This window comes from Equus quagga, chromosome 12 (genome assembly GCF_021613505.1).
Source record: "Equus quagga isolate Etosha38 chromosome 12, UCLA_HA_Equagga_1.0, whole genome shotgun sequence".
NCBI classification, from domain to species: Eukaryota; Metazoa; Chordata; class Mammalia; order Perissodactyla; family Equidae; genus Equus; species Equus quagga.
The window spans coordinates 20,458,816-20,485,377 of record NC_060278.1 but is presented as its reverse complement, the minus strand read 5'-3'; the positions used below and the strand labels follow the sequence as shown (position 1 = coordinate 20,485,377).

The 26,562-nt window shown below is 42.6% G+C and overlaps 1 protein-coding gene across 1 annotated transcript in view; it reads right to left on the bottom strand.

Annotated features, from left to right (window-relative positions):
- CCDC3 (coiled-coil domain containing 3) overlaps nt 1–20,301 on the bottom strand; it is an 82,696-nt gene extending 62,395 nt beyond the window's left edge. Inside the window, exons 1-2 of the mRNA XM_046679738.1 lie at nt 19,677–20,301; nt 17,106–17,280 (exon numbers count right to left, since the gene is read on the bottom strand). Of these exons, the coding sequence (XP_046535694.1) occupies nt 17,106–17,280; nt 19,677–20,050 (549 nt within the window). The 5' untranslated portion in view covers nt 20,051–20,301. The remainder of the gene's footprint in view (nt 1–17,105; nt 17,281–19,676) is intronic.
- Between the last annotated feature and the right edge of the window lie 6,261 nt (nt 20,302–26,562).

Sequence of the window (26,562 nt, the reverse complement as noted above, 5' to 3'; positions counted from 1 at the left end):
ATAAATGATCATCATTTCTTATTTAAAACCACAGCATGATGGCCAGAGATTTTACAAAACTCTCATGCCTCTTTGCAAAGCCCCTGTAAGGACAGTCAACCCATTCAGCCTCTGTGTCCACATGGGGACACCGAAACATTGAGAAAAATTTAGTGAAGAAAGAACTGCAGGAGACCTTGGGAACAGAAGGCAGAACTTCTATTTCCTAGCCTGCAAGACTCTCGGAGTGCTTTATTTCATTTCCTTCTAGTACTGGAGCATATTTCCATAGTAACTCTCCGGGAACTGGGTGCCTCGTGGGGCCAGGTGGAGGCTGGCGTGAGGATTCTGGCAGAGAAGACCATTTATAGAGAACCAGGCTCCTTTTTGATTCCCTCCCTTTCCATCTCGGTATATATGTACTGAGGTACTCTGGCAAGGCTTTGGAATTAAAGGCTGAACTTCATTACACAAGGGAAGAAATAAAAATTAAGAAAGAAATGAGGCCACTCAGTGAAGCCTCTTCAACACACCAGGATGACAACTTTCTCCTGCTGACTTGTGATTTTTTGGCATAGATGCTGTAACTGACAGCATCTATGAGGAAGTCCTGAGGACTGGAGTATCAATTATTTACAAAGCTTAGTTACTCCCAAGGTCCACACCATAATGACCTACTGTTGTCCATTTTGCTGGTGGAGACACTCAGTCACGGTGAGAGCACGTGATTATCAATGAGTTATAAAATGACAGCTGGCCTAGCAAGGATCAAAGTCTACTGCTATGGTCTTATGCTACAATATGGATGAACTTGACATTATGCGAAGTGAAATAAGGTAGTCACAGAAGGACAAACACCTCATGATTCCACTTATGTGAGGTATCTAAAGGAGACAAGCTCACAGAAGCAAAAAGGAGCATAGTGGGTGCCCGGGGCTGGGGGGCGGGGAGGAGGAGAAAATGGGGAGTTGCTGTTTAATGAGTCTAGAGTTTCAGTCATGCAAAATGGAAAGTTCTAGATATCTGTTGTATGACAACATGCATATAGTTAACATTGTACTGTGTATTTAAAAATTTAAGAGGACAGAATTCATATTTTTTTTACCACATTTTTTAAAAACCCTATATCTATGAGTAGCTTAACAGTTGTCTCTCTTATCCTTCCCAGGGCTGCTGCAAAGAAGAGTTTGAAGACTTTTAACCTATACTATACAGGGCGATGTCTACAACCGTAGCTTTGTAAGAAGAAATGACAAACATGGGCAAAACGCATGGATAGACATTTCACTGAAGTGGCCACACAGATGGGAAACATGCAGATGAAAAGAAGATCAATATCATTAGTCATCAACCAAATGGGAAACTTAACCTACAATGAAAAGACAACCCACAGAATGGGAAAAAATATTTGCAAATCATATGTCTGATAAGGGTCTAGTATCCAAAATATATAAGGAACTATTACAACTCATTGATAAAAACACAACCCAATCAAAAACTGGGCAAAAGACTTGAACAGACACTTCTCCAAAGAAGATATACAAAAGGCCAATAAGTACATGAGAAGATGCTCAACATCATCAGCGGTTAGGGAAATGCAAATGAAAACCACAATGGAAGACCACTTCACTTCCACTAGGATGGCTAGAACCAATAAGACAGACAGTAAGTGTCGCCAAAGATGTGAAGAAATTTGAACCCCCATACACTGCTGGTGGGAATGCATTATTCATAAGAGGAAAAAGCAGAAACAACTCAATTGTCCATCAACTCATAAATGGATAAATAAAATGTAGTATATCCATGCAATTGAATATTACTCAGTCAAACAAAGGAAAGAAGTACTGATTCATATTATAACCTGGAGGAATCCTCAAAACATGCTAAGTGAAAGTAGCCAGATACAAAAGGCCACGCACTATTAAGATTCTATTTACCCAAAGCATTCAGAATAGGCAAATCCATAGAGACAGAAAGATTAGTAGTTGCCAGGGGTTGGGAAAAGGGCAGAATGGAGAGTGAATGGTAATAGGTACTGGGTGAAGGGACAAAAATGCTTTGAATTAGATAACATTGATGGTGGCTCTTGTCTGTGAATATACTAAAAATGACTGAATTGTACACTTTCACAGGATGAGTTTTATGGTACGTAAATTATATCTCAACAAAAAAAAGAAAAAATTTTAAACCACAATGAGATCACACTACAACCTATCAGAACGGCTAAAATAAAAAATAGTGACAACGCTGAATGTGGGCAATAATGCAGAAAACTGGATCACTCATACACTGCTGGTGGGAATGTGAATGAGACATCTGTTTGAAGGTGTCTCTTAAAACTAAAAACGGACTTACCATACAACCCAGCAATGACACTGTTGGGCATGTATCCCAGAGAAATGAAAACTTATGTCCTATAAAACCCTACGCATGACTGTTCAGAGTAGCTTTATTCATAATAGTTAAAAAACTGGAAACTACCCAAATGTCCTTCGGTGAGTGAATGGTTAAACAAATGATGGTACATCCATAACATGGAATATTACTCAGCAATGAAGAGAAATACAACAACTTGGATTAAGCTCAAGGAAATTATACGGAGTGAAAAAAGGCAATTTCAAAAAGTTACATCCTGTATGGTTCTACTTACATAACACTTGAAATAAGATTCTAGAGATAGAGAACAGATGAATGGCTGCCAGGGTTTAGGAATGAGTGAGGGGGTAGGTGTGGCTATTAAGGGGCAGCACAAGGGAGCCATGAGGTGATGGGACAGGTCCTCATCTTGATTGTGGTGGTAGTAACAAGAAGCTGCACGAGACAAAATTGCAAAGTTTTTTTACATACACATACACCCAAATGAGTGCATGTATAACTGGTCACATCAGAATCAGCTCTGTGGACTTTACCAACGTCGTTACCTCGTTTTCATGTCATACTATAGTTACGCAAGATGTTCACACTAGGGAGAACGGCTGAGGGGTACCCAGGAACTCTCTGTCCATTTGTTTGCAATTGCCTGTGAAGCTACAATTATTCCAAAATAAAAAGCTTTTTTTAACACAAAGTAACCATATTGTGATAGCATTGGTCAATATGTAAGAGTAATAGCTGTGTTTCAATTTAACTGATATTTGATGGTAAAAGAGAGAAGAGAGGAAAAAACGAAATGATGGCATGCACAGTACAGACACGAACCATCAGCTCTACATGTCACAGAGAATCCTCCTTTAATGTGAACTACTCGAAACTAAGAACTTCCAGAGTAGACCTGCTTACCTGCGGACCCTCATTTAGCCTCTATTCCCCAGTGTACAGTTCTCCTCTAACGCACTCTCCTTACCTCTGTGCTTTCATTCATGCTCTTCCCCGTCTGAACTTATCTTCTTCTCTCCTCTCCACCTGTCCCAGTCCTTCCCACCTCAGAAGGCTCACAGCAGTACCCACCTTTCCACGTGGGTTAACTGCACCTCTCTAACTAGGTACTTGAGTTCAGACACTTACATCTTATTCTACTGTATTCCCAACAATACACCACATAGTGCTAAGAATGTAGGGGATCCTCAAAAAGCCTTGCTGATGGAATAAAGGTCTATGTGCTTTGAGACCTTTGAATCTTGCTCTTGCGAGCTATGCGATGATGGAGAATGGATACACACGGAGGCCTAAGAGCCATGACACAATGTTTCACACGCAACTGGTAACTTGTACTTTTAAATATGTTATTTCAGTTGTTTTATTTACGACAGTGCTATGAATGAGGCATAGCAGGTATAATTAGAGCCATTTTACAGATAAGGAAACTGAATTCAGGGTGATTACGTGACAGTCAAAGTCACAATTGGTATTGAGTCAGGGGTAGAACCCAAGACTAGTTCCAAAGCCCTATCAAGATATAAATTACCACCTTAAAACTTTATTTTTAAGGCGACAAATTATTAGTCAATTTATTAAGATGGAAATCTTCCCAAAAAAGAAGTGTAACATTCTGTAGCACAAAATGTGGTATTTAGCCAACACCCTGAGGGGTGACTGAGGCCGTCTTGGAGAGGACACAGAGTAAATGTCTTAAAAAGTGGAAGCAAAGGAATGGACTGTGATCAAGGACAAATTGAAGAACCCAGAAAAAGCTCCCCTTCCAAAATGTGTCCTGAATCAGCCGTTTCTCCCCAGCATCAATGCCTCCCCCAGCCCAAGCCTCCATCACTCAGATCTTAGCACTCGATGGCCACCTGAAGCACAAAGATCTGAACCTCTTCCCCTTGCTTAGAAAGCTCCACATGGTCTGGCTCCTGCTCACTTCTCCAAACTCACCTTGTTCCACTTTTCCCCCTCCACTAATGCTCCACTCACACTTTTCCATCCCTCAAGCACGCCCAGCAGTTTCTGTCTTGGCCAACAGCATAGCTTTTTCTTCTATCTGCTTTCCCACCTGATCTTTGCACGATTGGCCCTGTGTCCTTCAAATTTCTGTGTAAGTGCTATCTCTTCAACCTAAAGTAGTTACCAGTTCCTCTCTAGCATATTATCACCTCTTTTAATTCTTTGCCAAACACCTATCATTATCTGACATTTTTCTTATTGAGTGATGTGTTGACTGACGTATTGACTGTCTCTCCTTCATCCCACTACAGTATAAGCTCAAGGTCGGGGAGCTCTTTTCTCTTGTTTTCCTTTGTATTCCCAGTGCCTAACATATAGCAGGTATTCAATAAATATGCATACAATGAAGGTATGAATGAATGAATGAAAAAGACCACGACCCCACCTAATTCACAGTGCTGGCTCTGTCTGGCCAAATGATCAGCCCAGTAATGACAATCTGAAAGTTACTAGCCTTTACCCAGAGGGTAAGTGAATAGCATGATCCTAGATACCTCAAAAGCACTTTAAAAACAGAATATTATAGTCATCTTACAAGGTCCAGATCAAGCCCTCTCTCTTCTCCGAAATCTTGCAAAAATCCTCAAGGCCTCCTGAAGCCCTCCTTTTTCTGTCTTTCTAAAGCTTTTGTTGCCCACACCTCTCATGTGATACTTAATAATCCCCCTTCCTTATATTGGTATGCATGCCTACTATGTGCTAGGTCCTGGGAATACAACAATGAATAAGGAGGAGTTTATATGGAACTTACATCCTGACTGGGGGACATAGATATTAAACCAATCATTTTCACAAATCATTACTTAATTGTATTTGCGATAAGTGCGACAAAGAAAAATAAGTGTGTACTAAGTGCATAATTGGAGGACAAAACCAGACCCACTGGATAAAGAAGAGGAGGAGGTAGGAAGCGGGTCAGGGAAGTAACGGCAGCTCTCTAAGCAGAGAATCTCTCAGCTTTGGGAGGCAGGAGACCAGGAACCAGGCAGGATGGAGAACACAAGTATCAAGGACTTGAAGTCAGGAAACCCTGGTCTCACTTCCAGCTCTGTCATTGTCTATCCATCTTCCACTCGACTTGTCTGGGCCTCACTCAGTTGATGCAACTGTGATACTAAGAACAGAATCAGTGTTCATACAACCCTCAGAGAACTAAAATGTTAACTCCTTCATTTTCCAGAGATGAAATTATTTCAATGAATAAAATATTTATTGAGCATACACTGATTATGTGCCGAGCACAAAGATCTATGAAGGTGAATGGATTTGCCTAAGGTTAACCTTAGTTCGTGGGCACAGCCCAAGTTAGAATCCAGATCTCCTGAATCTCAGCCCTGGACTTTTTCCAAAGTATCCACAGCCATCCACAATCTGGCCCAACCCTACCTACGCCAACTTCCCACTCCTCAATGCTAGAAGGCCAACTGGGGAAATCATTCCAAGCTCAATGTTTATCCCAGGCCTTTGGAAATTCCAGGGCCCACTGTGAGGTCACACATCCCCCTTTCACAGCTCGGAGCGTGAGATGTCCCGGATCCTTGAGCACTCAGCTCAGGTGACACATCCTCTTCTACGATTCGCCCATCACGGACTTGGTCTAGAGCAGTGGTTCTCAACGTCTGCCGATTCTTGGGGGATTCCAAGGTCCTTTCGGGGGGTCCATGAGATCAAAACTATTTCCAGAATGATACTACGATGTCTTTTTCATTGTGTTGACATTTGCATTGTGGGTACAAAAGCAAAGGTGAGTAAAACTGATGGCACCTGGTGCAAATCAAGGCAGGAGCACCAAATAACACTAATAGCCATTGTATTCTTCAGTGCCTTACATGGGCAGAAAAGAAAAAGCCAGTTTAAGAATGTCCTTGATGAAGCAGTAAAAATCATTAATTGAATCCTGGCTCTTGAGTATGTTTTTAATACTCTGTGTGAAGAAATCAGAAGCACATACGAAGCACTCCTGCTGCTTATCAAAGAACAATGGCTGTCTCAAGGAAAAGCACTTATGTGATTGAGTTTGGAGCCAAACTAGTAGCTTTCTTCATGAAGCACTATTTTTACCTGAAAGAATGAATGACAAACTACAGTTATTCAGACTTGACTATCTGATAGACATTTTCTAGAAAACGGGTAAAGTTAGCCTGTCACTTCAAGGAAAACAACTAACAATATTTGTTGTCAGTGATAAAATTCAAGCTTTCAAGCAAAAATTAGAATTTTAGAAAACTTGCCACTGTGTGCTTGACACGTTCCCAATGCTTAAAGGCTTTCCTGATGAGACTGATGGTGATATTAAGGAATAGGATTTTTTTAATATTGTATAATTAAAAGTCTCAACATTTTCAAGATCTATGTAACTCTGCGAACTAATATTTTCCAAATGGTCAATTCATCATGTTACAAAATCAGGCAGGTGTAAAAAAGAAAATCCATTCAAAATGTAAGATAGACTAATAGATTTCCATGTAGGAATACAAAAAGTTCACAACGTTTCAGATTCTGCATTGCAACTAACTTTTAAGAAGTGATCACTTTTTGAGTTTTGATGCAGTTTCAAAGAATAATAGACAGAAAAAGGGAGACTTACAGGTGCTCAAATTCCTGTTAAACTGGAGTTATACTCCTCCATCCCTAAGGGATATCTTTGTTCTTGTACCAGAATAATCTGGTAAATTAGACCATCTTGGTAAAGTTCGAAGGATATTTTAAATCAAATATTTCTAGGGCTTTCTGGAAAATCTGGATGAAGTGAGTTCTGATTTTCTCGATCCATTTAAGGCTCAAACCTCACTTTAAAAACTATAGATCCTCTTTCCCATTTCTGTTTGCTTTTGATCATCAGAAAATAAAGTAAATATTGTTCTTTCCCTCCCTATATGTTCTACGCAAGCTTCACCAGATGTTCTTAATGGGCGCAGTCAGAAACATCATCTTCCAGGGCCAGTCAAGATGAAATAAGCCAAGCATAGCCTATGACTCCTACTGATTACAATTAAAATCTCTGCACATAATACCAAAAGCAATTACCTGAAGACTCCAAAAACTAAACAATTAGAGGCAATGGGACCTGAACCAAAGGGGGCTGGTTCATGGAACCATGCAGCCACAACTGCAGGAGAAATTCCCTATTTCTACCCAGAAGATGGAAAAAAGGAGCCCCAGTGTACTAGAGAGTATGGAGGAAGTCCCTTGTTTTCTTTTCTCACTCAGCCTTGTCCTAAGGCCAACCTCAATCTCAGATCTGCACTGCCACACTGGGACAGGCAAGGAGAAATAGATAACATGAACTGTCCTATGGATTAAAGAAATTGAGTAATTAAAAACCTTCCAGCAAAAGAAAACTCCAGGCCCAGATTATTCACTGACAAGTTCTACCAAACTGTTACAGACTGAATTGTATCCCCTTAAAATGCAAGGGTGGCTTCACATCTACAACTCAATGTGATACACCACATTAACAGAACAAGAGATAAAAACCTCAAAGTGCAGAAACAGATTTGACAAAGTTGAACGTCCATTCATGATTTAAAAAACTCTCAATAAACTAGGTATAAAAGGAATTTCCTCAAGACAATGAAAGGTCATTTATGAAAAGCCCGTAGCTAACATCATAATCAATGGGGGAAATAAAGCTTCTCCTCTAAGATCCAGGACAAGGCAGGGATGCCCACTCTTGCCAATTCTATTAAACACATTAGTGAAGTACTAGCAAGAAAAAGAGATAAAAGGTATCTAAATCATATAGGAAGAAGTAAAATTCTCCTTTTGCAGTTGCCATGATCCTACATGTACAAAACCCTAAAGATTCCACAAAAGCTGTTCGAACTAACAAATGAATCCAGTCAAGTTGCAGGATATAAAATCAACATACAAAAATCAGTTGCATTTCTTTATGCCAACAATGACACACCTGAAAAGGAAATCAACAAAACAATCCCATTTATGATAATACCAAAAAGGATAAAATACTTAGGAATAAATTTAACCAAGGAGACAGAAGATCTGTGCACTGAAAACTTAGAACATTGATAAGAGAAACTGAAGCCGACAAAAATAAATGGAAAGATATCCCATGTTCATGGATTAAAAGAATTAATATTGTTAAAATGTCCATACTACCCATAGAAATCAAGAGAGTCAATACAATCACTATCAAAATTCCAATGGCATTTTTCACAGAAATGGAAAACAACAATTCTAAAATTCATATGGAACTACGAATGACCCTGATTATCCAGGGCAATCTTGAGAAAGAATAACAAAGCTGGAGGCATCATGCTTCCTGATTTCAAAGTATATTACAAAGCTGTAGTAATCCAAACAGTATGGTACTGGCATAAAAACAGACACATGGATCAATGGAACAGAATAAAGAGCCCATAAATAAACCCACATACATATGGTCAATTAATTTATGACAAAGGACTCAGGAATATATAATGGGGAACGGACAGTCCTTTCAATAAATAGTGTGGGGAAAACTGGACAGCCGCATGCAAAAGAATGAAACTGGATCACTGTCTTACACCACACACAAAAATCAACTCAAAATGGATTAAAGACTTGAATGTAAGACCTGAAACCATAAAAATCCCAGAAGAAAACAGACAGTAAGCTCCTTGCCATCAGTCTTGGCAAAGATTTTTTGCATTTGACATCAAAAGCAAAGGCAAAAAAAGCAAAAAATAAACAAGTGGGACTATATCAAACTAAAAAGCTTCAGCAGAGCAAAAAAAAACCATGAACGAAATGAAAAGGCAACTAACAAATGGGAGAAAATATTTGCAAATCATATCTGATAAGGGGTTAATATCAAAATATATAAAGAACTGATACAACTCAATAGCAAGAAAAATAAAATAATCCAGTTAAAAAATGGGCAGAGGATATGAACAGATATTTCTTCAAAGACGATACACAGATGGCCACAAGGTACATGAAAAGGTGCTCAGCATCACTAATCATCAGGGGAATGCAAATCAAAACCACAATAAGACATCACCGCACACCTGTTAGAATGGTAATTCTCAAAAAGACAAGAAATAAGCGTTGCTGAGGATGCGGAGAAAAGGGAACCCCTGTGCACTGTTGGTGGCAACGTAAACTGGTGCAGCCACTATGGAAAACAGTATGGAGGTTCCTCAAAAAACTAAAAATAGAACTACCATGTGATCCAACAACTCCACTTCTGGGCATTTATCTGAAGGAAATTAAATCACTATCTCAAAAATATCTGCACTCCATGTTCACTGCAGCATTATTTACAATAGCCAAGACATGGAAACAACCTAAGTATCTATCAACAGATGAATAAAGAAAATGGAGTGTGTATATATATAATATATATATATATTATTCAGTATATTACATATGTAATTCAGTATATTTTATATATAATATATATTATTTGATATATAATGTGTGTGTATATATATTATTCAGCCACGAGAAAGAAGGAAATCCTGCCATTTGTGACAACAGGGATGGACCTGGAAAGCATTATGTTAAGTGAAATAAGTTAGACAGAGAAAGACCAAAACCATATCATCTCACTTAAATGTGGACTCTAAAAAAACCCAAAAATACCACGAGATACTAGCCCATACCTATTAGAATGTCTACTTTTTTTTAACAGGCAATGTCAAATACTGATGAGGATGCAGAATCATTGAAGCCCTTAGACATTGCTAATGCAAATGCAAACTGGTACAGCCACTCTCAAAACAGGTTTCAGTTTTTTATGAAGTTAAACATATACTTACTTTATGAATCAGCAAACCCACCCTCAGTATTTACCCAAGATAAACGAAATTTATGTTCACACAAAAATCTGGACATGTATATTTATAGACACTCCAGTAGCCTAAAACTGGAAACAACCTAAATGTTTCAATGGATAAATACAAGTAAATGGATAAATACAAGTGTGGGACATCTCTATAATGGAACACTTCTCAGCAATGAAAGAGGAGTGAACGACTGATACACACAACACGGGTGAATCTCAAGTACGTTCTGCTAAGTAAAAGAAGCCAAACTAAAAAATGCAACATACTGTACGATTCCATCCATATGACATTCTGGAAAATGTAAAACTAGTGATGGAGAACGAATCAGAGGTTCTCAGGAGTCGAGGTTGGGGGAGGGGCACACACGGGAGGTTATTTATGGGGATGGAACTTTTCCACATTGTGGTTGTAGGGGTGACTACACAACCATGTGCATTTGTCAAAACTCATAACTGTACATGAAAAAGAATGAATTTTACTGTATGAGGATTTTACACATTCATTTAGAAAATAAAAGAGACAGAGAGAAGGCTTCTGCTTACTTAGGCCACAGAATTCTCTGGATGAGAGACATGATTCATACAACAAATGTGTAAGTCACCATAAAAATGCACCAAGTATACAACAGCAAACAAAAGAGATATCCCCGCTCATTGGTCCTTTAGTCTACTTGGGTGAACAGTGTCTGAAGAGCAGGAAAACGGGGACCAGGACGGCTGCCACCTTTAAATACAACAAAACAGAACCCCTCCCTCAACGGTTCCACCCCCTTCAACATTATATGTATTAAACCATCCACAGCCAAACTTCATGACAGAATTGTCCACCCTATCTTCATAGCCTCTTGTCCCACTCATTCTTCACGCCCCCCTACTCTAGATCCTACCTCCTCACTCTGTGGAAGCTCCTCATTTAGGCCACCAAAGCCGAGTGGTTACTTTTCAGTCCTCATCTTACTTAGCTCCTCAACAGCTTCTGGCCCTGTCCATCACTCATCCTTCTGGAAACATTCTGTGCCATTGACTCTGCTAGTTTTCCTTCTGTCTCTCTGACTGCTCACACTGGTTGAGAAGGAGCATTCCATGAGGCTCAGTCGGACCCAGGGCTCTACTCCTCTTACACTATGCCCTTCCCCTTGGAAATCTCATTCGAATCCAGTTTCAAATGACATCTAATTACTGCTCAGTCCCAAAGGTACGTCTTCCACACAGAGCTCTTCTCAAGGCTCTGAACTTAGACATCCAACCACCTATTCAAAATCTCACTTGGATGGCTCAAGGACACCTCAATATGTCCAAGACTAGACTCCTGAATTCTCTACCAAACCTGTCCCATTCCCACTTCTTGGTATTGGTCATGATATGCAGTTTGTGTGTCAGAAACAAGGAGTTATCTTTGAGCCTCCCCCCATCTCCTTTTTGACCCAAATCTAAACCATCGTTAACAGCTACTGATTTTATTTCCTAAATCGCTCTCAGATTTGCCTACTCCATGCCATCCCCACTGACTCCACTGTAGTCTAGCATCTATCTAGGAGCTTTATAACAACCACTACCTATTCTCATTGTATCACTTGGATCCCCTCCCATCCAGTTCCCCACTCTTGTCAGTTTGGTTTTCTCAAAATGTAAATTTGATTCCATCACCCCTTGCTTTTAAAACATCAAAGGTTTCCTATCATTGTTAGGACAAAGCCCATATCCTCACCAAGATCCACCAATCCCTGCAGGGTCTGGCCCCGCCCAATGCTCTTGCCTCATCCTTCTCACTGGCTCCCTCTGCTCCAGCCACAGGCTTTCTTTCATTTCCTCAAAGACACCATGTGCCCTGCTACCACAGGGCCTTTGCACAGATTCTCCTTCTCTGGATTGCTCTCATCTCCCCTGATGCTTCATCATCCATCAGATCTTAGCCCCAGTATCAATTCAACAGAGGCTTTCTTTACCCCTACGTCTAGGTCAGACTCCCTGATTACTTCCTTTCTCTTTCTTTAGAGCTTTTATTTCCATTTAAAATTATAAAGTCATTAATGTAGCCTTTTGATTGTGTTAATCCCCAATACTAGGACTATCAGCTTTATGGGTCAAGGACTATGTATTTTGCTCAACATTGAAACTCTGGTGTCTAACACAGTAGCCGCCTCACAGTAGGCACTCAATAAATATTTGCTAAAGATTAGACTCAGCAATCCCACAAAATGACGTATGTTTAACGTCATATGTGTCGGCACTCTCCGTAATAGCAACATAGTGGAAACAACCTACCTATCAATAGCGGACGTAAATATATTGGGACACATCCATACAATGGAATACTATGCACCCATTTAAGGCAGCTTTATATGCATTGATACGGAAAGATTTTCAATATTTTCTTGTGAATAAAGCAAGGGATAGCGAAGTGTGTATAATGTGCTGCCATTTGTGTCAAAGAAGATGGTAAATAACACATTTGAATTATTTGTTGGATAAAAATACACCTTAAACGGTTATAAGAACCTAATAACAGCAGCGACCTGTTTGAAGGGCGGGTGAGAACCAGGTGGATGAGTGTCAGGAGTGGGAGAGAAACTCGACTGACTACTATGTCAAACTTTCACATCTGGGAACCCAGGTGAATGTTTTATCTGTTCCTAATTCACTCAATGAATTTTTGTAAAATGCTCCCTGCACAGAACCCGATAAATTCCGTCGGATGAATGAAAGCACACGCGACGGCTTCCCCATCATCCGTTCCCATCTCCAACACGTATCCCTGTCACCACTGCTGCCACCACTCTGCCATATCACTGGGAAGTAGCAGGAAGCTTCTTTAAATTTTAAAAATATGTCATTTTTAAAGTCATACTTTAAAATTATCAATTCACAGTAATAAACTCTTGTATCACACTTTACAGTTTACAAGTAATTGCAAACCTAAGCTCTAATTAATTAGGTCCTGACAACAACCTTAGACAGTTTATATATTTTAGCTCCATTTTATAGACAAAAAAACTGAGGCTGTGAGACATCAAGGGCCCTGGCCAAGGCCATTCCTCTGGAAACAGCAGAGCCAATCTAGATCTTCTGATTACAAGTTTACATTCCTTCTGACACAACTTGGAGAATAACGCCCCCATCAGCCTTCCCAACTCCAAAAAGGGAAGAGAGATGGCAGAAGGACTTTCACAGATTTTATTTCAATCCCATGACATTCTGTGACAGATTGATATAAGCATGGGTCAGTCTGGGTCTCAGTCCTGGAGGACAGCATTTGTAAAAAGGGGAAAACATCCAACTGCTGTTTTGACTGTTCTACTCACCCAGCAGGAGAGAAAAGAGGGAGGAAAAATGTCCTTGGCTGGTGTGGAGAGAATTCTGCCAGTAAATCTGGTAGATGCTCCAACTTGCCAAAGACGTCCCCTGAGGTCCCATTAACACCACAACCCTGAACCTGAGAGGTGCTGAACACTTACAAACACTGCTGACTTCCTGGCAACTTCTGAAAGCAAGATTGTGTTTCTACTTACTAAAGTGTGGGTGGGACAGTTGAAGATGGAACCAGAGAGAGGATGTCACTGCTGAGGACCGAGTGAGTGTGCAATCACAAAAGTTTCCCTACATAAGATTTTCCTTCTCTTCCATTTCTTAACCTCCAGATCAACCCTGGGGCCCCAGAGTCATGTAATGCTCCAGGATGGAGAAAACGAGATTATCAGTGAAGAGAATGAAATGTGCCTTTCACAAGCACAGTCTACATCGACTGTTCCAGCGGACTGGAAGCTTAGAGAACAGCAGCATAAACAGAGAGAAGGATGAGAACTTGCTAACATTCCTCCAGGATTTATAATCTAAGATATGGCATGTAACACAAGAAAGGTCTGTAATGTGCCACGTCCAGGGCCACTCATAACGGACTCAGAACATGTGAAGGATTCATGTGTTCTGATTAACAAAAGTCTAACACCCATTTCTACTGGAATAAAAAGATGACCCGAACAGCTCTTCTGATTCCTCCTGAGATTGAGGACCACATAGGAAAAATACAGGCTGCTTCTGATACAACATGATATATTTATCCTGGGTAGGACAGACAATATGATGCTCACCTTCACCAGAAAAAGCAGCGAATTTTTAGCTTTTTTTGAAGAAGGGAACAAGCATTCGTCCATAATTCTTCACCTAATTCTGAGATCTTCAATTCACAACTACTTTAATCCACCCAGGGTCCGTAAAAATTTCTCAAGGAGCATCAGAAAATGTAAATCATGGAGTTGACAAAAAAAGAAATTAAAATTAAATTTAAAATTAAATTCTAAACTAACTAATTTAACTTAGCTCTGATGTGGCACACTTCAAAGTGGGCAGGGGATAGCAACAGAAGGAGCAAGGCGTTAAGGAGTACATCACATCTAACTTCTAAATTCGGCTACACATCAGCTCAGCAATCTGGAGTAATTCTTTTCCTCCCCCAAAGCTTTTGACTTTCCCTCAGAGCAATGGAGCACACCCGCCCTTTGTTATCTAAGAGGCCAGGGTGATTAAAAGGAAAGAGAAAAGGAATTCTCCCCAAGATCAACAACTGACCACCAGAAATAGGACTGGCTTCACATTGAAACAATTCTCCATGGTCCTACTCTTCTATTTTTTGCAAATGCTGGAAAATTTAATTCCAAGGAAATGTTAATAGGTTCATTGTGTGACATGGGGCTAACAAGTTACATAGCTGAAGAGTTTGGGGGCTAACCTATGCAGGTATTTTTGCAATAACATCCGATCTCTTGATATAAATCTATTGTTACCAACGATGTAACGGTATAAGCAAAATGCCCACAAAATGGAGAACCAAAGGGCTGAGCCAAAAATGATTCCATTCAGAATATGCTAAGGGGTGACTCAGTCTTGGGGGACTCAGGTATTCACTTCGTAGGTCCAGTTCAGTAGGGAGTGGACACTGGGACAGATTATGGGGGAAAAGAACAGGTGCTCGGAACCATGTTGGGAGTGACAACAGATGATCCCTGACTTACGATGGTTTGACTTAATGTTTTTTGGACTTTACGATGGTGCAAAAGTGACCCGCATTCAGTGGAATCCATACTTCAGATTTTGAGTTTTGATCTTTCCCCAGGTTAGCGATATGTGGTAGATACTCTCCCATGATGCCGGGCAGCGGCAGCTCCCTCTTAGCCATGCAGTCACGACAGTGAACAACCGATACACTTACAACCATGCTGTATTCACACAACCAATGTTTTCCACTTTCAGAACAGTATTCAATCACTTACCTGAGAGATTCAACACTGTATTATAAAATAGGCTCCGTGTGAGATGATCTTGCTAATGATTAGCTAACTGTAGGCTAATGGAAGTGTTCTGAGCATGTTTAAGGTAGACTGGCTACACTAGGATGTTTGGCAGGTTAGGGGTATTAAACGCATTTTCCACTTACAATATTTTCAACTTATGATGGGTTTATCACAAGTCAAGGAAGATCTGTATGTGACAAGCATTCCGAAAATTCTGGCAAGCCATGGAGAAGGGGTTAGAGGAGTCTGGATTGCTGTCTCTAGGGTAGGCCTAAGGAAGGAATCTCTTGGTAATGTCAAGGGAGTAAGAATAAACAATTCTGGGGCCAGCCCAGTGGCACAGCGGTTAAGTTCACGCTCCACTTTGGTGGCCCCGGGCTTGCAGGCTTGGATCCTGGGTGCAGACCTAGCACTAATTGTCAAGCCATGCTGTGGTGGCATCCCACATAAAATAGAGGAAGACTGGCACAGATGTTAGCTCAGTGACAATCTTCCTCAAGCAAAAAAAGGAAGACTAGCAACAGATGTTAGCTCAGGGCCAATCTTCCTCAAACACACACACAAAGAAGAATAAACAGTTTTCCTTAGATGGACATACCTGCCCATCAAGAGAACAGTCTCTGTGCAAAGAACACAAAGGCGGCCTCTAGGTGCCAGGGAGTGCTGGGCAGGCGATAAGGAGATTTGGAAGAACAAGGCAACTACTAGGCCAACCCCCCAGACACAAGACACTTCCCCCAAGCCCAACACATATGGGTGGAAAGAAGGGAGCCGCTTAACATATACAAATTGGCTCATTAACCCATAAAAAATGTCCTCATCCCATAGTTACCTACATCCCCGCTCTCTCCAGCAGCCTGTCACATTGCCCTAAAACCATCTCAGATGGGGCATTGGGAGTAGCGGGCCACTGCCTCAACGGACCTGGTCCCACAATCACCCCAGCTCGATTGTGGCAATGCTACTCCTTTGGGAAAGTGACCTTAAATTGTGAATCCTCAAAACTTCCCAGAAACTCTGGCATCTGCCCCAGTTTGGAAGATCCCTTCTATATTTTCATACCCTAAAATTATCCTGACCCTTACATTCCACAACTACCTTGGCCACCCTGCACTTCTATGTCTCAGCAACTACTGTTAAGAATCATAGAAGTGGTAGTTACAGCAATCATTTCATCTCCTTGAGGACTTTCTCTTTCCTCTTAGAAAGTTCCTTAGGGCCCTATGCTATCAGTAACAATAATAGTCATGAAGGCTCACATGTATTGAGTGCTTACTCCGTTCAGCACTATGCTAAGGGTTTTACTTACATGTTTCACATAGTTAAATCACATTGCATCAGTGGTATGATGTGGATCCTACTATTGTTTGCATCTTACAGAAGAGGAAACTGAGGCACAGTGTGCCAACCTTCATCCCATCTTGTTCCCTCACTTTGTGAGGCACCCCATGCCAAATAGTAAAGCCTTGGGAATCCAAAGTTTATGAGCAGTGTTTTTTTAACTGCTTCGATGGAGGGAGGGAGGGAGGGAGGAAGAGAGGGAGAGAGGCTAATACTCTTTGCCTGGGCTTTTGGAAGACCATTCTTGACTCCTTTGATCACAGAATTCATACAAGATGTAGCTGTTCTATTATTTTGCTGTGCCACAGGGTACAGACAATTCTTACCCTATTATCTTCCTGGATCTCCCAGTCACTGGAGAAAGTCGCCAGTTGCTGCCCTTGGGAACAGTTCGAAAACTGGAAAAGGCTGGAAAACATCCTTCTGTTCTCTTGAGTGTCTGGAAAGATGGCATCTTGGAAATTGACTCCATGAGGCAAGAGGTTATAATTTTCATCCATCCTAATGGAACAGAAGAAAGAAGGAGAGACGCAGACTGGATACCACAGGGTGTACCAGGTTTAATAAAGTCATAGAAGACTGTGGCAGTCTTGCCAATTACACAACAATGCCTTGCATGGCTCTCATTAGAGGAGTTACTATTTCTAATTGCCTCTCTGCCTCATACTACACGAGTCTATCCTTCAGGTTTTCAAAAAGATGAATTTGGGTGATGGCATGGGGGGAGTGTGTGCATGGGTGCGTTTGTCAGTTGTATATCTCCCAAAGGCCCTTCTTTCTCCTAAAGTGTTTCTTGGTGAAAGGAAGGCCAATTGTAAAGACCTGGGTTCAAATCCTATCATTGTAACTTCTCTTCTGTCTGACATGAAACGAATTTCTTAAAATCTCGAAGCTTCTCTAAGCTTCAGTATTCCAATCTGTAAAAAGGATAATAATATCACCCTACTTCCTGGTGGTAGCGTAAGGGTTGCATTAGAAAAAGTAAATGAAGAGTCTGGCACAGAGTGAGTACACTATAAATATTAGTTAACATTTTTATAGAGCCAAGCATCAACTGCCTGTTGGAAAGATAAAGAAGTCAGAAAAAGGAAAACGAGAGATGGAAGTTACACTGCAGCCCAAGAGGTGCACGTAGGGCTCAACGGTGGGTCTCCACTGCCACTTTCTTCTGTGACACTGACCAGAATCTGTTCTCATCTCAGTAGGTCCCAGAATAACACAGGAGGAATGATTTGTATGCAGTTGTTAACACACTTCAGGGGAACACAGCCCTGTGAAATGGAAATCTGTCAGACTATTGTTTGACTCTGTAATTCTGCCCTAACTTTTTGTAAATATGTCAGAGCAAAAGATGAAAGAGTTGGCTGACCACCACAGAGCCAGGGGACAAAACTGTATTTCATGATAAAATCGGGGGGTCCAGGGGGAGACTGCTCAAGAACTCTGGCTCTTTTTTCTTTGGAAAATAAAGTTGCATTGTTGAATAGTTTTATAGCGGGGGTCTCAGTGTTTTTCCTAAGTAAAAACATGAAAATCTGAGTGAAGTTTCTCTGCACAAAGAAGGCCAGTGTCTCACTCCTTACTGACTTTATTTAGAAACTATAGTTCCCCAGAAATTAAAAAAAATTCAACTTAATCTAGCTAAACCACTCAAGCCAACACAAAGCACACCATGTATTCTAAACTTAGATATTCTGGCTTCAATGTGGAAAACATGTGTTGCCGTGAGCTTAGGAACGCCCCTCTGTGGAACTTACTGTTTTCTTTCTCAGAGCGACATGAAATCTCAAGAGTGAAAAGTAAATCTGCAGAACCTGGTCATGGTCATTCCAAATACCCTTATTGCTACTTGGCAGATTGGGAAGCCTGGAACTACTATCAATCGAAAGCTTGGATGAATTCTGTCACTCTCTTGATATACATGTTAGATTCCATTTTGATGTTTCTCTCCATTGCTCTGGATCACTCTCCTAATTCCACTGGAGACAACCAATGCATTTAGGGTTCCACCTGCTGTTCTCTATTTCAAACTTCAGTTGAACCCACTGACTGAATTCTTACGCGCATGCATTCCATCTTGACCAGAGGCCAACTTTCATGGAACTTCACAAGATTCCAGTAGTCTCCAATCAGAGATGGCCTCCTGCCTGATTCACCTCTCTACACTTCCAAGCATTGTGACTCAGGGTCTTACTCCCAGCAGGCCCCCTCATAAACCCTTGCTATTTTGAATAGCCTGGCGTTGAGGTCTGTTGGCAGCTGATATGAGACTGATATTAGCTGATATGAGTGAAACAAGGACAGCTGGGCTGCATTCCACACCATTCACATCCTGGCATTTAAGCAGGTGGGGAGAAGAGTGTGTGACTATTCGTTACGCATCCAACCTGCACCAGGTGTTGTGCATGAGTTACTGTGCTTTAGTCTCAACCAACCTTGTTTTTCACATTATAAAGATGAGAATATTGAAGTTCTTGAGAAGGTCAGTAACTTGCTCAATAGCAGTTAGGAAGAGCCGAGTCAAAATTCCAACAACACTCCGATTTCAAAGTTTTGGGGGGGTTTTTGACCACCATCCCAAGCTACTCCCACTGAATCCAGTTTCAAAAAAAAGATGAGTCAAATGGATTGTTGGAACCACCTTGAGCTGTTGCCTGAAACACTGTCCTGTGCATTAAGCACAGAAATCACACGTTTTCTCTTAGCCACAGGTACCCGGGATCTCTGTAGAGACGCCAGACGGGGCAGGAGACAAGAGAGTGAGGGAAGGAGCCCAAGGCGTATTCGAATATGGCACGGACAGGATTCCGTGCGAGTTCCTAACCTGGCTCCAGACAACGGTGACCCTGGCGCAAACAGACCGAGAGGGTGGTGTGGGCGAGAGGTGCCGGGCTCACCTGAGGAAGAAGAAATAGGAGTAATCCTGGACCACGGTGTGGGAGTGACACGAGAAGTAGCCCAGGCCGGTGAGGTTGAGCCTGGAGCCCGCGGGCACCTCGAGCATGCTGCCCCACGCCTGGTCGCACAGCATCTCGATCTCAGCCGAGTAGAAGAGCCCCGCCTCGCTGGCCTCGTACTGCCACGGCAGGTAGTTGTACAGGCCGTGCACCTCCTGGTGCAGCGCCAGCACCTTGGCGTACACGATGATCTCGGCCAGCTCGGCGCGGCAGCCCTCGCTCAGGGGTCTCCACTCCGAGGGGAGCTGGCAGCCGCGGGCGGGCTCGAGCCGGCCGGCCAGGCAGAGCGCGGCGAGCAGCAGCGGGCGCAGCATGCCGGCGGCGGGAGCGGGCGGCGGGAGCGGCCCCGGTCGGCGCTGCGCCCCGGGCGCACTAGCCTGGGCGCATGGCGGGGACCCCCGGGAACCGGCAGGGAGGAGCGGGGGCGCGCGGCCGCCGAGCGCAGGAGGCGTCGGGCAGCCGGGGCTCCCGCCCCGCCAGCCCGGGAAGCGCAGCCCTGGGCGCTCGACTCCTCGCGCTGCTCCGGAGAGTTCGGCGAGCCGCTCTCTCCGCCGCCAGGCTCACCATGCCCGGCCCTCGGCCGCGACGCTTTAAAAGGGTCGCGGGGCGGGCCGGCCGCCCGCCTCCTGCCCTGCCCCCCGCGACTGGAGCGTGGGCGGCGGCGGGAGAGGGCGGGGAGGCGGCCGGGTTGAGGGTGGGACAGGGACCAGGGGCGCGCGGGGCGCTCGGGAGACGCGCGGCCGGTGTTTAGGGGGTGCGGGGGCGCGGCGAGAAGTTCGCTGCCTGGGGCGGCAGCGCAGCCCTCCTCCGGCGCCCCACTAATGGACGGGGCCAAAGCTGTCCACGCGTAAGGCATGTTCCAAACGCGTGGCCTCCTTAAAATAATCGCTGTTCGTTTGCATGATTACTCGGCGTGAGTTTTTACGTTCTCTGTGTAGTTCATTTAGACTCAAAATACATAGAAATGAAATCTGACTTTACCTTCGCAGAGGTTAACTAGGAAAGTCAGTGTGGGCTAATAAACTTTTTTGGATCTCTCTCTCTCATTTTGCTTATTATTTAATGACAGTCTCGGGAAAGCCTTGATAAAAGATTGGAAAGCCATTTTGCCCTGATTTTCCTAAAGCTACATGATTTACATAATTCCTACTTCCAGTTTCTAAACACCCTACCCCTGGGAAATAAAGTCAGATGTAAATTCCAAACAGCTTTTCCCAAGTCACTGAGTGAATCTGAGACCCGAACTCCACAGTTCTCTCTCTCTAAACTCAGCAGTTCCCTTTATCTCTAAATTGCCTTAATTCTTCCGAATGTAGTAAGAAGAAAAAAGAGGATGTGTTTATTTATATTTACAATATTTTATATATATTTATTATACCATACATGTAATATCATGCATATAATCTACATATCATCATACATATACATATTCTTATATATTTATAATAAATTAATAAACATAAATTTAATATATAAATATATAAAAATTTATAAGCAGAACTGCCTTAAAAAGGAAAGCTTTTTGTTCTGCAAGCATATTATTAACTAGGGTTCTGCAAGTTTGAGACTTGGAACCTAGCCGAATTCTTCTATGTACTGAAGGGAGAAGAGTTCTCAGGGAACTGTGGAAGGAAAGGTGAGGAGAAAAGAGAATAGAGAAGCAAGAGAGAAAATTCCAAGGAGGGGCCTCACCTCTCCATGATCCCCCAGTCTTCTGCCAATGATCCCTGAACCTTCAGGTAGGACAACGAAATTCTTGAACGCTTGTTGGGAATGAAGACTTCGAAAGGCAGCTCTGGGGTCCAAATTCAGCCGGTGCAGGGCAGGGAATCTGGAGGGAGAGCCTGTGGGAAGGGCAGTTTCCAAGAATCAGAAGACATCCGAGGGAGGGCTTTGAGCATCCCCGGAAGTGGAATGATGGGGATACTAGCCAGTGTTGCCCAGCTTGTGAGGGAACGGAAGGCTATAGCTGACAGGGGCTCAACAGTAGCCCATGTCTGATCAATGACTCAGTCAACCAAATTCTCATTCTTAGAAAATCCTCTGTGATGGGTCTAACAGCAGAAAGAAATGAGTGAGAACTCCTCACAGATAACAACGAATCCCTGCATATCTAGTAATCAGTCTAGAGCCTCAATAAATTTTGTAGAAAAAATAGTTGTCATTAGAGGGAATCAAGTGGACAGTAGTCCTGAACAGACTCCCTGCTGTGACCAGCCCGTGGTAAATACCAGACTTTCACACAACAGGTAATGGTATTCAAAGATGACATCAGAATCTATGTCAGCCCTGCTCATTTGTCTTTCACTGAATGTGTGAATTACAAAATTGCATAATATCATTGTCTTGTCAGCTCGGGCTGCCATAACAAATATTGGAGGGCTCAAACTAAAGACATTTATTTTCTCACAGTTCTGGAGGCTGAAAGTCCAAGATCAAGGCGCCATCAGGGCTGGTTTCTGGTGTGGTCTCTCTTCCAGGCTTGTGGACAACCGCCTTCCCTCTATGTCCTCACACGGCCTTTCCTCTGGGTGCATGCAGAGAGAGAGATCTCTGGTGTCTCTTCCTCTTCTTCTAAGGACACCAGTCCTATCAGATTAGAGCCCCATCCTTGGGACTGTATTTAACCTTAATTACATCTCTAAAGGTCCTTTCTCCAAATACAGTCCCATTGGGGGTTAGAGCTTCAACATATGACTTTGGGGGTGTGCCGGGTGGGGAGGAGACACAATTCGGTCTACATCAGTTATTTAGCAGGTGTTCGGCAGCTTTGCTAGAGAAAGAGGGAGAGAGGGATATAAAATGGTTTATATTCCTGGCACGCAGACTTAGAGAAAGCATTGCCAAATGACAACATTAACAATTGATAACATTTATTCATTGCTTCCTATGGGCCAAGCTCTGTTGTAAGGACTTTGCATATGTTATCTTAATTAATTCTCAAGACAACACTCAAAAGTAGATGCTCCTGTCATCCTCATTTTATAGATAAGGAAACTCAGGCACACAGCAGTGAATTGGCTTACCCAAGATCACAGGGCTAGAAAGGGACTGAGCCAGGACTCAGACCCCAGTATCAGACTCCAGAGTCCATGTCTAGAATATAGACAAAATAGGCAATGTTTTAAAGGTACAAGTGGGCCCTTTATCTAGAAATCAGCAGACTATAGTAATAACCTTAGCATAATCACCAGTGATGGTTAAAAGAGTATGTAATTGGACTAATGTTAATTTTGTATTAACCAGAAGCCCTGCTCTATTTTAGCCCTAAGCTATAACTTATGCAGACAAGATAGTAAGAAAGTTTTTCTTTTTAATTGCATCTTCAATTGCCTTAGAGGCCTGGAAAAGATTTGTCCCCTCCTACAGATCTTAAAGCCCTGACTTTTCTTTCCATTTAGACGAGCAAATAAATAAGTCAGTATGCATGGCTGCTTTCTATCTTGTATAAACTTGACAGAATCACAACTCTTCCAATACTACCCAGAATGTATTTTCCAGAAGTGAGCAGCTCTGAGAGTTCTCCTTCCGGACTCACAGACACATCAGTCATGCTTTTCTTCTCTTCTGTAAGGTCTGGCAGAGTGCCTCACTCACTGGACTTCTCTACCTGGAGCCATTGGTGTGTCCCCTGGTGAGCAGTTCCTCTTTGGGGACTAAGATCTCCCAACAAGCAGACTCAAGATAGCCAAGATGGGAAACAAAAATTCTATGATTGAATTAGTGGGTTTAATAATGAGACAAGCCACTCCCACCCCTTGATTCCAAGACCCATAGATTCTGGGTAGGGGGGAGATTGCACCATAGATTGTTCTCTGCTTTGAAGCATGTACAGTATCCTTTAAGATAGCACCCCACCTTTTCAGGGTGTTGACTCCCAACTGACACTATAATTCAGTCCTCTGTAAGCCATTACACCTCTCAAAATTTGCCCATTTGCTTCTAGAGGATGGAGTATGTGGTAAGACGAATTAATTTCATGGCCAAGAGTTCACTGCTGCATTTCCTTTGCTAAGAAAGAAGCAATGCTATGGAAATCATTGATCAGAAGCAACGTTATGGAAATTCCATGATGGTGGATAAGGTGTTCTGTGAGTCCATAGATAGTGCTACTGGCAGAAGCATTGTGGGGCAAGGAAGGCCAATCTATATCTAGAAATTGTCTATTCCAGTGAGGACAAATCTCCGCCCCCTCCAAGATGGAAGAGGTCCAATGTAATCAACCTGCCACCAGGTGGCTGACTGATTCCCGCAGTGAATGGGGTCATATTAGGAGATCAATGTTGACCTCTGTTGCTGACATACTAGGTAGGTCCTCAGCAGCAGTGTTAGCCAGGTTGGCCTTGGTAAGGGTAAGTCTGTGCTGTTGAGCCAATGCACAGCCTCTATCCCTACCACCACGGCCACGTTTTTCATGGGCCCATTGAGCAAGCACTGAGGTGGCTGGGGAAAGAGACTGACCCTCATAGAGTATGTGATTTGTCCACCCAATTACTAAGAGCTTCTCTTTGGTCGCCATTCACATCGGATACAAATATCTTCACAATCTGACCACCCCAAGAGGTTCATCTGTATGCCTCTTCCGCAGATGTTGTCACCAATTTTCCAATCCTATTGCTTTCAAGTCCCTAGCCATCTGTGATAGTTAATTTTATGTGTCAGCTTGACTTGGGCCACCGGCTGCCCAGATTAAACATTATTTCTGGGTGTGTCTGTGAGGGTGTTTCCAAGCGAAATTAGCATTTGAATCAGCAGACTCAGTAGATTGTCCTCCCCAGTGTGTGGGTGAGCATCATTTAATCCAATGAGGACCTGAGTAGAACAAAAGGTGGAGAAAGGAGGAATTTGCCCTCCTTTTTTTTTCCCCCCCCACCTCACTGCTTGAGCTGGGACATTTCATCTTATCTTCTCCTGCCCTTGGTCTTGGATTTATACCATCAGCTCCCCCGGGACTCAGACTGAGTTACACCACTCACTTTCCTGGGTCTCCAGTTTGCAGATGGCAGATCATGGGACTTTTCAGCATCCATAATCGTGTAAGCCAATTCATCTCCTTTTATATATATATATAAAAAAATACATATATCCTAATATGTATATAAATACATATATTCTATTTATATAAATAGATATATATCCTCTATATATCATATATATATAAAATATATATCCTAACATTTATTATAGATAGGTTCTATTGGTTCTGTTTTTCTGGAAAACCCTGACACCATCCAACCAAACCACTAGCAACTACACTTGAGTTAGTGTCTGTCCATCTGTACCACTGGCCATCTCTCAGTCTAGATAGCATACAGCTAAACCTGCTGCTGAATGTTCTACCCACCAGGAGAATTTTCCATGACCAATGTCCTTCAGGATCAACCCCAAGTGGCGCCCAGTGATACTTGGATATAATCCAGAACAATCTGTAAACCAGGCTTCAGTTATTTCTTCCTCCGTCAACTGGTCGTCAGGACCATGCCCAAGAGGCCATAGACCGTAGGAGGGGGAAGGGGCAATGCATCTTCAGAGTTAAAGGAGCCGAAGCCAGTTGCTCATGCAACTTACTTGTACCTTCTAGACCTGCCCAAGCTCAGTCTCTTACAAACCATTCCAGTTTGACAATAGAGTGCTGCTGCACACACAACCTTGTGGCTGGGTGGGTCAGACAACACTCAGTTCATGATGGGAAGCTCAGGTGACATGGTCACCCAGTATCCCACGGTGAGGCCTTCAGTCTCTACAAGGCCTGGTGGCAAGGTAGAAGCTATTTTTCAAAAGAAAAATAGTCCTATCCAGAACAGGGCATAAACTTGCTCCAAAGTCCTAAAGTTTGGTGCTGTGATTATCCTCCTTACAGCATTCCTATCTGTCACAGACACTTTAGTATCATGGGACCTGCTGGATAATAAGACCCGAGTGATATAGTGGCTTGTACTATGGCCTGAACTTGCTACAGAGCCTTCTTTTGCTCGTCTCTGCTTGAAACTGGCAGCCTTATAGTTGATTCTGTCGATGGGTCCAAGTAACACATTCAAATATGGTACACATTGTCCCCCAAATACAAACAGGCTCACCAAGCATTTTCCTCTTTTTCCATGGTAGGTGGTCCAAGGGACAGCAACTTTACTTTCACCTTGGAAGAGTGACAATTAAACCCCCAGAAACTTCACCAAGGTGTGAGGCCCCTGAATTTTTGTGGGACCTATCTCCCACCTTCTAGATCACATATGTGTTACTAAGGCCTCCAACATACCTGCTACTTTATGAACACCAGATGGAATCATCATGATGTCATCAGTGAAGTAGAGTGTGATGTTTTGTGGAATGTCAAGACAATCGAGACCTCTGCAGAATAACTATGGCAGAGAGCAGGAGGATTGACATGGCCCTGAGGCAAGACTATGAAAGTGTACTCTTAGCCCTGACGAGTAGAAACAAACTGTTTCTGGTGGTCTTTACAAATTGGTATGGAGGAAAAGGCGTACGGCAGGTTAGTAGCAGCTAAGCAAGTGCCAGGGGACATGTCGATTTGCTCCAGGAAAGATGCTACATCTAGGGCAGCAATTGGAATTTCAGTTACCACCTCATTAAGTTCAAGTAGGCTTCTCTCATTCTTCAAGATCTATGTGACTTTTGCCCAGGCCCAACTAGTGAGTTCAGTGGAGATGTGATAAGTATCGCCATCTGCACTTCTTTCAAGTCTTTGATGGCAGCATTAATTTTTTCAGTCCCCCCCAGGGATGCAGTATTGCTTCTGATTTAGTCTCTTGGTATGAATTGAAGTTCTAGGGGCTTCTGCTTAGGCTTTCCTACCATAGTGGCC